The 12,098-nt window shown below is 38.0% G+C and overlaps 1 protein-coding gene across 3 annotated transcripts in view; it reads left to right on the forward strand.

Moving 5' to 3' along the window:
* RIN2 (Ras and Rab interactor 2) overlaps positions 1-12,098 on the forward strand; it is a 78,388-nt gene that overhangs the window by 10,293 nt on the left and 55,997 nt on the right. For all 3 annotated transcript variants that reach the window (XM_087961075.1, XM_087961078.1, XM_087961077.1), the window contains exon 2: positions 5,750-5,834. In XM_087961075.1, the coding sequence (XP_087817201.1) occupies positions 5,778-5,834 (57 nt within the window). In that variant the 5' untranslated portion in view covers positions 5,750-5,777. The remainder of the gene's footprint in view (positions 1-5,749; positions 5,835-12,098) is intronic.

Consider the following 12,098-nt stretch of genomic DNA (forward strand, 5'->3'; position numbering starts at 1 on the left):
GAGCTTAATGCTGGAGGAGTAGAATGAGCCCATGTGACACCATTTTTTGAAATTGCAGCAGCTGAGGCATCAAAGTGTAAGTCAAAGAACTGTGGATGAAATATAAAATGCTCCATTTGTTTCAAAATATTTAACATACTTATACAAAAAGTTAACAAATAGTGGTATTTGGAAATTGTCAGGAAAAAAAAGAAGAAAGTGGTCTTCACCATGGTAGCACCTAACCAAAACCTTGGTTGATTTAGAGAAAATAAAATGGTCGGGTTGAACCTTTAAAATCACATTTGCTGTATTAGGTATGAATTTCTGCTTCAGTGAATCAATATTAAGCAGAATAGTCCTTGTGATACAGCTTTTCAATTTGTACTTAGAGACACAGTTAGTAGAATATTGAATTTATTGAGCACACAAACCAAGATATAACAGGAACAACAGCTGCAAAAAAGAAAGAAAGAAAAAAAGTTCTTTCTGTAGCACAATTTGGAATAAAGGTCTAGCTGATAAATCCATAGATCTTATATTCAAAGCCTACATATTATGTCTTGCACTGGTGGGCAGTGGGGATTAGGAACAACCATAAAGAGGTCCAATAATTCCAGTTGTAGAACTTACAGTATATACAGAATTTAGGATCCATATCTGCTTAAATCAGTAGTTCTTAGATTAAATTATTTTTCTGGTCCTAAATTATTTATTTATTTAATATCCTGTCTTTATTATTTTTATAAATAAAGTGTGAAACATATCCATCTCACTTACTTCCTATTTTCCCCATAACAACCCATTGAAGTGAATTGGGCTGAAAGAATGGCTGGCTTTCATGGCCAAGGTAGGACTTCAATTCACAGTCTATTATATATGATATGATATAGTATATGATATGATATATATGATATGGCTATGTCATCATATATCATATGTAAATATGCAAATATTCCCACAAAAAAAAAATCAACTCCTTGGTAGCAGTGGTCCCATTCTGGATCTTTGACAAACAAGCATTTATTTTGTCATAAAAGTCAAGACATTTAGATTAAGAGATTACTGTTTATTTGCAATGAGTTCCATTAGAATGAGTTCTAAGGGGAACTTTCTCTCTCCCTCTCCCTCCCTCCCCCTCTCTCTCCTTCCCTCTCCTTCCTCCCCCCCCTCTCTCTGAGTAAGTTTGATTATAAATGAATGTAGAATGGATATAACTGCTGACTTCTCAATGGTCCCATCACATATTTCAGCCTCCATAAACACCTTGTTACAGGTAGTTCTCACTTACCAATGGCAATGGGGATTGGAATTTCCATCACTAAAAACTGTCATAAAGCATGATGTCAGATCATTGTGCTGCTTAGCAATGGAAATGTTGACAATTCCAGTTCACAAATGATTGCCATTTGTAACCTCCTTCTGGCTTCTCCATTGACTTTGCTTGTTGGAAGCCAGCAAAGACGATCAAAATGGTAATTATATGACGATGGGGACATTGCAACAATCATACGTACGCTCATTCAGCACTATCATACATTTGAATGGTTGCGGAATGAGTTGATCATTAAATGAGGACCATCTATATTCCATATTGTTATTTGCAATCAATAATTATACATTTTTTCTAGTGCCATAGAAAAAATGGTTGGCTTCTCTAGAAGCAAAACATATTTTATAATTCCAGAAAGAGAGGAGCTATTACATATGAGAACTTGTGTGATTAATGTGTGGGACATAGAAGACCCATGTTCTATTCCACCAACACCCATGAAAACTTATTGGATAATTTTGGGCCGGTCATTTTTTTAGTCTTAGCCTAATTCAGGGTTGTGGTGAGCAATAGGAGAGCTGTGTTCATCTATGGTGGCAAAAATCAGGAGTCTGATAATAATCTGTAGAAGTTCTCATTCATCCAGGTCATGGTTGTCCCAAAGGTGCTTTTTGCAGGAGGTAGTGGTCTCCTTCCATTCCCTACTCTCCTGTCAGAACTGAAGAAGTTTCTTGGATGAGAAGTGAAATGACTTCAAAAGAAAAAACAAGAAAGTCCAGTTGCCTCCTGAAAAAAGCACCTTTGAGAGTCTGATAATGTCTTCCCCAACTAATTTATTAAAGACATAAACTACATATTGCTAGTATTGTACTGATTAATAGTTGCTATGTGTTAAAAACTCATTATGTTTGTTGAGAGCTATGTAAGCTATCTGAATAAAATGTGGGATAGAAGTGTATATGAGTATAACAAATACAGCATAAGCGTTTGTATTTTATTTTAGTTATATTCATTTCATTTATTGGATTTTGAGACTGGTTGAGTCCAAAAGGCTATGGGCAGTTTCCATTAAAAATACATAATTTAAGAAACATTATAGCCTGGGAAAAACCATATCAATAACAATAGTAACAGTTATAACATCATCAACAACAGGGGCTTCACAAACACCCTATCTCCAGGCTTGGGAACAGAGCCTTAAGAGACGTGGAAGATTTGGACAGTGGGAGTCATGTACCTAAGGTAAGGGGGATTGCTCCTCCAGACAGGGGTTATGGCAGAGAAGGCACATGCCTCCTCAGTCGCATAAGACTTCAATGTTTAATAGAGAGAACCTGGAGCCCGCCCACCCTGTCCATAAGTACTGGAAAGAGGGTAAAATATAAATGTACTTATAACTGTGGTTAATTAAAGCAGCCACATGACATTTCTCTTAATGACTGTGTTGCTTGGCAATGGAGTTGCTGTTTCCCATTAGACTCATTAATTGATGACTACCTGTATGCCTTAAGTTGTAAGCTCCACTTCCTATTTTTTCTATATAGTTGCTTAAATTCAATTGAGCAAATTCTAATTTCCTTATTTAAAGTGAGATTTGAAGTAACTTTGCAAGAGTCCTCTGGTTTGGAGCAGTACTAAAATCATTCTCTTGTCAACTTAGATACAGCAGCTAATTATGACCAGAAAACAAGGAAGAAGAGAAGAAAACATATATAAGAGCAGATGCAAAACATGAATGTAGAGCACGTTCTTAAGCCTTCATACCACAATTTAGAGCATCAGATTGTTATACTGTAATAACCTCATAGTTTGAGATACTCAGTACACAGATTTGTTTCCACAAAGGTTGTTCTGTGTCTGATTAAAAGCTGCACTGCATATCAACTTGCATAGAACAATTGCATGTTTGTAGCAATAGTCATGGTTTAATGCAGTAGTACCTACTATGTGCACAACTCTTGAGAGAGAGAAAAGAGATTATTCATACATCTTGTTTCTCTTCATATTTATATTGATATTAAAGATAATGAATCACACTGCAGTCTCAGTGGGCTTATCAGGGAAACTTACTACAGCTTCAAAACTATGTATTAACATTCTTAAATGTATCTGATACTTGAAGATTTACTCTGGTAAATAAAATGCTGAAATTAGGTTTGATTCCTGCAGCAGTGACTGATAATTATAAAGAACTGCAAATTAGATTTGCAGTACTTTGCTCTCATCCTAATGCTGACTTAGCTTTTCTCATATTGCTTATGTGCCATTTTATGGTGATTGTACATACTCATCTGTAATAAAAAAAAATTGCAGAGAAATCAACAAGTAGATTGAAGCAGCTGAATGTATATTGTAGCTAACATATGTATAAATATGGAGCCACCGAGGCAAAAAAGTTAGCATCAACTGTGGGAAACATTTATTTATTTGTGAATCACATGTATAAGCCATCCAACTTAGAGGACTTTGAATGGCTACAATTAAAAGTACCTCCAACACAGGATAAAAATAAAAAAGGGCAATTAATATAACAAGCACCTGGCTAAAGAAGCAGATAATGCACATGATTCCAGAGGGCAGGCACTGTGACAGAGAAGGCATGTCACTTAGGTCTCATCCGGTGGCACTGTTTTAAGGATGGGACCTGGAGCCTGTGTGCTGTAACATATCTTATCAGATGAACGGATACAATAGGATAAATTTGGTCCACCAGATATTCTAGGCCATGGAGGACTTCTAGGATACCACTAACACTTTGAATTATTTCTCTCACTTGCATGTTTTTTTTAAATCTAAAATTACCACTTGCTACTTATATTGTCCCTCATACCCTAAGCAAATAATGATTTTGATTATTTCTTTTATGAAACATCAGTTTCAAGAAAGTTTTTGGAAAGTCAAAGAATACAGTATATAAAATCAGGCAACTAGCAAGTTCTCCCTCTGTTGCATGCATTGTGATTGGCCTTCAGTGATCCCATACATACTGTCCTCTTCTATTTTGTAAAAATGAACAAAAACTTTTTCTTACCATTTGCAGAACTTGGACTCTTCTCCACTATGCCCTAGTAGCCCTACAAATCTCATCCTTTACAACTACAGCTGGACTAACATAATGACAACAATTGAATTAAGACAGTTACTAAGTATTGGCACCATAGACAGTTCCTACATTTTGGTTCCTGCAGTTTCAAAATAATCTAGAGTGAAACTATTAGTTCTGTGCTTGAAATAGGCTGTCAGTTGATTGCAAAAGAAATGACTTCAAAAGAAATCTGCCAAGGTTAAAATAAAGATATACCTCTTTAAACAACAAAGAAACATGTCCATTCATTTAAAACATAATTTTTGAAATAGTAATTAGGTACTTTTGTTAACTATGACTTTCCTCATATAGAAATTAATTTCTATAGTTCTTGCTGTACCTGGATAGTGTTAAGAATCATTAGATGAAGGGAATAGAGAATAGTTTTTTAAACTTTGTTTTGTTATAAACAATAATGGCTTGATAGCACTGAGAGATATTGGTAAACCTTGAAATCTTGCTGCACAGTAAGAGGAGGAGAGCCATTTTAGTTTTATAATGGTAGAAGGAATCTGCAGCTTGCAAAAGATTATGCCATTAATAAAAACTTAATATCTGGCAAAGATGCTCCTTCTGATTTTATAGCTAATAACCTGGTATTATAATTTCTGCCAAATGATAAATTATTACTGAAATCAAGACTTTTAAGTCTTCTGGACAAACATATATTCACAGATAAAGTCTTGTTTGTATTTTTAAAATCCTCATTTTAGATAAGCACAAGTCTGTTTACCGAAGAATTTGCAGTGGAAGTAGCTAAGTTTCAATGCTTTATTTATGCCTTTTTTCTCAAAACTGAAAAAAATGAAATTTTGATTTTAGGTTTTGATGATCAGACCAATTTTGTTGTTTTAGAAATGGCTTGAAATGTTGTGAAATGTAAAGCAAAGGTTGAAGTTGTAATTTTTTTTTACATTTTACTGCACTGAAAATTGGAAGTTAAATATTCCCTGCCTTGCACTTCTCTTTTCCTTAGTTCTCTAACTATTGTCTTTTCTGTTTTTATCGTATAATCAAACCTAATTAAATACCTTTAAAAAAAGGAAAAGGTTATGTTGTATTACATGTAGAATTTTAGTAAACCTGTTGTATTTGTTCTGTTTAGACTGAGACCTAGCAAATAAGCAACTATTAAGCCTTTATATTCTTTCACAATGAGCCTATTAGAATGTATTAAAAACAATGTATGGGTGTGTTTGTGAAGAGGGGAAATGCCAGTAGCACTGTCCTTAAAGTGTGATTCACGGAAAATAATAAGTCAAAAAGATACATTAAAGACTGGTAGGAAAGAAATTGTACTGTGTTGTTAATGGAAAAAAAGCTTGGCAAAAATGATGTTGTGACTGTTTCTGTGGCTTGGAAAGGAATTTCCTATAGCCCAGAGTAACCATTAAATATGTCTCTGTTTTTAGTTCATTAGGGCTTTCTTTCCCAGAGAAAATGTCAACTTCTGCCATGGACCCCCAGTCCCTTGATGAGAGAGGAAGTTTTTTTAAGGTAACTAATATATTGGTACTTATTTTAAAATGTATGTCAATTATCTGCCCACTGCTTTTCAGTTTAAGAATTTGGACAGACCTATGGTGAGAAATGGTTGGTTTTTTATATGCAAGTGAGAGTTGGGTAAATAGATTACATGGTATAAACAGATTATTTAAATGTGTGTGGTAAAACAAGAAGAGACAAGGTCAAAAATGAATGGGTGATAAATAAATACAAAAATGAATATAAGGTAAGTGATCCTTATGAAATAAATATAAGGCAATGGTTTTATCATATAAAGCAAATACGTGACAAACTGCAAAACAAAATATATTAAAATAAGAGCAAATGAGTTGATAGAAACAGGAAGACTAAAAGTATCATTGATGGATGAAGATCCTCAAAAAAGAAGCAGGAATGGTTTGCAAGGATAGAAGTGATTGTTGAATGGTATTGGTGTCCCCAAACAAAATAATATTATGGCTACGTTCTCTTGAAGGTTTCTTTTGTTGTTGTTTTTGGTGCCTACATGTCACTTTTGACTTTTGGCAATTGCCTGGACTAGTCCCTGCAGTTTCCTTGGCAAGGCTTTTTGGAAGTGGCTTGCCACTGCTTCCTTCCTAGGGCTAAGAGAGAGTGACTGGCCCAAGATCATCCAGCTGGCTTTGTGCATAAGGCAGGATTGGAACACAGTCTCCCAATTTCTAGCTTGGTACCAGTACATTAAACCATTTCATTAAACTGGCTCCTCTCAAAGTCATATCAAAGGCATACATTTCAGAAGTCAGATATAACAGACCAACTGTTTCTGTTGTACAACATTATAAACAATTATATTCTGGTGCACTTTCATATTTCTGCTAATTTAGCTGGAGTTTGAATTTGGGGTCTTATGTGTGTGAAGCAGTTACTGAGTTCTAGACCCTTCCTTTAAAAAACAAAATTCCTTATTATTCTACTGAGTGGCTGAATTTGTATAACAGAGGGAACCATAAAATAACCATATTTTAGTCTAGCATGTTGGGTTTGATTTCAACCTTTGGTTAATTTCAGATGTATCAAGATTGCATTATTAAATAAGCAAGGATTGTCTAGCTTCCAGCATCATATTTGCAGCTTTCAGAATTAGGCTGCTACAGATTTTGTTCCCTGGCAGACTGAACAGTTTCCTAAGTTATCTGACTTATAGGAAGTTAATGGTTTGTTTTTATTATGGAAAGTCTATTTCTTTAAATCCACTTCAGCTGTGGAAATAGTGGTTTATATTATGGCAGTTGAAGCAAATTCCTGTGTTTGGCAAGTGGATAGAGCTGCCTAGACATATAAATAATCTCTTTTATAAAGAGGAAAAGAAATAGATTGCAGACTGGAAAATAAGGATATTTGGGGGCTGTAGTTTCCTACCCTTGTTTCACTCCCAGCAGGTGCAGGAAATGGATGCCACCTACTATACTAGAATTTAAAACCTATGTTTTGCTATCTCAATATTAAAAGGTGCCACAAAAGACAACATCTGTAAAAGAGTAGTATATTTAAGATGCAGCATTCCATTGGCAATATAATTTTGCTTGCTACTGCATTTTTAAAAACTTTTTGTTAACATTTATTGTACAATTATTGTATACCACCAATATGCACAGCTGTTTATTATAGTACCATTGAATCATACCAGGCCCCAGTCAACTGAATGGACAAGTTCCTGCCATCTTTAGTGTGAATTTCTGTTTGGTGATCCTGATCTCAAGAGAATAGTCAACTTTTATTTCATTAAGGATCAGTTGCTGGCTGATCCTGATCTTTTTGCAGTTTACGTTACCATCATTATCATCATCTCCAAAACCATAATTTATAGGTGCCTGTCTTCTTTCTCACACTTTCCTGAAGTCTAGTTTAATGCCATACATTCATAAAATATCTCTATCTTTTATGAACTTTCCTCCCTAGGAGTATTTTTTTTACTTCAACACATTAATCATCTTTATATGTCCTTGAGTCAAGTAAAAAGAATTATCTACCATGTTCATTTCTTTCTTAGCAATTGCCTTCTGATTTACATTATCTTTGTCTTCTTAATATTAAATCCAAATCTAAAGTTTTGCCTTCTATTTCTTCACTGGTAATAAATTCCTCTAAATCTTTACTGTGAGGTGTGTTTTTTTTTAGAATAGTTCAAATTGTTAGTGTTTCAACTTCCATTTTAGATGCCACCTGTTCAGTCCTGCTATTCTTGTATTTGCTGTATAAGTTAAAGAGGTAGCAGTCTGCACTTATCTTATTCCCTTCTTTTCAGAACCATGTTTCTCTGAATTAATTTCTTAGAGTGGATTTCTTATCACTATAACCAAAGGATAACCTGATTTAATCAACAAAAATTGACCAATTATCTTCCACGTTCCAGCATGATCTATACAATTAAAGGCTTTTTTAAACATTAGTGTGCCTTTCTCAATGCATATTGTAAATTTATTTGTAAAGAAAACTTTGTTGATGTAAACAACTATTGAAATAGTATGGTAATTTGGGCATTCTCTTACACCAAGTTTCTTTCATTATGAGTTTATTTATTCATTTACCAAATTCCAGTACAAATGTATTTCCCAAGGACTCTAGGCAAATGCAGTAATCTTTTACCCTGTTTTTTTTTAGGTTAGTATTTGTTTTCATCTGTTACATTTTAATTCCAACTTTAAACAATTCACAGGATATTTCATCTACATCTAGTGCTGTTTTGTTAGATAGCTGGTTTTAACTGCTATATCTCACTGTCAGTTCCCGAATGTGTTATTTATCTGCAAATATTTCTGTTGTTTTACAATCCTGTTTATAAACAAATTCAGTATAATCATTTTATTTTAATTTAACTTCATTTGCCGTTGCAAATGATAGTGTGTTTTGACTTTGTATGGTTGGCAACCTAGTCTCTTTAATTGTCCAAGTTTAGCCTGCATTTTTGCACCTTTCATTTATTTTCTATAACATGGTGATTAGACTGTAATGCTGCATATTCTGGCTTCTGTTCTGAAGTTTATTTGATTCTGTTGTTGTCTATCTGGCAAAGAGCATATGAGTCTCTATTTATATTGCTACAAGCAAAAGTACCCCTTAAAATTCTATTACCCTATTATACTCAGGAGTGGGATTCAAATTTTTAACAAATTTCTGTGGGCATGGCTTAGGTGGTGGTCATGGCTTAGTGGTCATGTGACTGGGTGGACATGGCTTGGTGGTCATGTTATTGGCTGGGTGTGGCCAACTCAATATCACTTACATCGAGGCATGCATCTCCTTGCCTGGCCTCTCATGACTGTGGGGATGCTGCAACAGTCATAAGCGTGAAAATGGTCATAAGTCACTTTTTTCAGTGCCATTGTACCTTTGAATGGTCACTCCACACAAGCAAAGTACCAGCAAAGGAGGGGGGAAAAAACTCCAGAGACGTTCCTGAGACAGGAAGTCTAGTCCTGCCAAGAATGTAATAAGGGTTAATGGAGAGGCAGTTTCTGTAAGCCATACCAGAATGTTTCCTCCCTGCCTTCCTTAAAGGATTAGGCCAGTAATTTCTTCTAACAACTGGTTCTCCAAACTGCTTAGAATGTTAACAACCGGTTCTAGCAAATAGGTGCGAACTGGTAGAATCCCACTCCTGCCTATACTGCATTTGTCTAATCCAAATCTTCTTGTGATCCTGTAATTTCCGTACTTGTATGTGTGGTTCCCTTCTGTCAGTCTCACTTCTCCATGATGTAAATTAAAGTGGATGACACTGATACCTTGACAATAGGAGAGAAAAAAATCATCACTCTTTCTATGTTATTTTATGAGCTTCCATCATTTCTCACTTTACCTTCTTTTGTGTCAGGCTAAAGAGTCCCAATTGCTCTAGGGCAGTGGTTCTCAAAGTGGGTGGTACCGCCCCCTGGGGGCGGTGGGATGCCTTAGGAGGGTGCTAAGAGGCAAGGGGGCTGGCAGGGGGTACTAAGAGGTGGCAGGGGGCGCTGGAGGAGTCCAGCCGCACCAAAAAAAACATGCGGCGGCTGGAGGCTTTTTGCAGGAACGGGATTAGCGCAGAGCTGCAGACGGGATTCACCCTTCCCATCCTGGAAGTGCTGCCTGCACTGAGCCGCAGTAGGTTCCCACATGGGCCGGGTCAAGCTGGCTGTGAGGAAGGTCTCCCCAAGGAAGCAAGGTAAAAAGCGCATGCACCGCCTTGTAGTTGCGTCGCAGGAATTACGTAGGGCGGGCCTTTTGGCATGTTGAGCGTTCTTGGTGGAGTTGAGTGTCGGGAGGTTTTGCTTGGTGGTCCAAGGCTTAGAAGTCGGTGCAAAGCGATGTTGGGGATTACAGGAGGTGGGACGGGCTCTGCTCAGAAGCGGCTGCTGAAGGGGGGGCACTAAGAGGTGGCAGGGGGGCATTCGAGGTGCCAGCACCGCAGGCTCATCCCATTGACTGTTGCACCAGAGTGGTGCAAGGGGCTCAGTGGTGTCGAACACAGCAGGGGCAGCACATTGGGAAAGTCACTCTGGCTTTGCTCTACTTTCCCAAAGTGCCGCCGCTGTCGCATTCTGTCTGTCTGTCTGTCCATCCATCCAAAAGGTCTGTCTGCCTGCCTGCCGTCCTTCCTTCCTGACTACCTACCTATCTGCCTGTCTGTCTTTCTGTCTACCTACCTACCTATTTACCTACCAGTATAGATCTACCTACCTACCTACCTACCTACCTATCTATCCATACATTCATCCAAAAGATCTGCCTGCCTGCCTACCTACCTACCTATCAATATATCTATCTATCTACCTACCTACCTACCTACCTACCTGTGTCTCTCTATATATATCCATCCATCCATCCATGTTCGAAGCGCCGGCCCCGCAGGCACATTGGGAAAGTAAAGCAAAGCCAGTCTGGGAGGGACGGAGGGGGGAGGGAGGGAGGGAGGGAGGGAAGGAGGAGAGAGAGAGAGAGAGAGAGAAACCTGATGCATCAGATTGAAATGAGGCCTAGTTTAGACTGAGGCCCTTTTCCACATTGAAACCTCTTTGGCTTCTATTAAAGGTGTTATGGACGAAACATGGTCAAGACTATCAGGAAGCTCTCACATTTTGTTGGGGCTTTAAACAGGATCCATTGGACCAGATCTCCACCCTAAAAATTACTTTTCCCCAATGTATTACAGTGCCAATTCTGAAGAAGGCAAAAGCAAAATGTACTGATAAATTACAAGGAGAACACACACACACACACACACACACACACACACACACACTCCCTTCTAACCCTGCTGGAGCAGGTGATTGGACTAGAATAGATATCTCATTATCTTTCTCCTCCCTTCCTCCCTTCTTCTTTATTTCTTTTTCTTTCTGTCCCTTCCTTCCATCCCCCCTTTCTTTGTCCCTTTATCGTTCCTTCCCTTTTCTCTTTCTTTTCTTCCTTCTCTCTTTCTCTTTCTTTTCTCTCTCTCTCTCTCTTTCCCTCTCTCAGGCTCACCCCAATGACTTGGTGCACCGCTTCGCTCGGACTTGCTTGGGCAGGTCCCTCTGGTGCAGCAGGCTCAATGGGATGGACCTGCGGGGACAGCACAGTGGCGGCATGTTTGAAAAGTAGAGCAAAGCCAGTAATTTTTGCTGCAAAGAATCACAAAAGCTTCTGGGCTGTGCACAAGAAGGGACACACATGTCAATGCAATTCAGCAACATAAAATAAAGAAATACAAATAAAACAAATCAATGAGAATTGGCAAAGCATCTCTAATTAGATTCTATTCACTATTAGAATCTAATCAGAGATGCTTTGCTGATTCTAGTCCAATGACCTGCTCCAGCAGGGTTAGAAGGGATTGTGTGTGTGTGTGTGTGTGTGTGTGTGTGTGTGTGTGTGTGCATGGCTATCAAAACTCCAAAAACTGGTGAACTAGCTCTGGGGAGGCCAATCATAAATTAGAACACTTGCTAAATAACCGGCCATTAAGTGAGGACCACTTGTATTTGGTTTGCCAGTGACTTGACCATGCCCACCCAGTCACATAACCACCAAACCACACCTATTCGGTCATGTGACCAGCAAGCCACGCCCAGCCAGCAAGCCGCGCCCACCCAGTCACATGACCAGCAAGCCACACCCACCCAGTCACATGACCAGCAAGCCACGCCCTCAATTAGGTCATGCCCACAGAAATTTTAATCCCACCCCTGGGTGGGGGGCACCGAGGATGAGTTTGTAGCACCAAGGGGGCGGTGGACTGAAAAAGTTTGGGAACCACTGCTCTAGGGCTTTTTTTTT

This window comes from Notechis scutatus, chromosome 3, assembly GCF_049901735.1.
Source record: "Notechis scutatus isolate UNSWTSFEM ecotype Mainland chromosome 3, rNotScu1.2, whole genome shotgun sequence".
NCBI lineage: Eukaryota > Metazoa > Chordata > Lepidosauria > Squamata > Elapidae > Notechis > Notechis scutatus.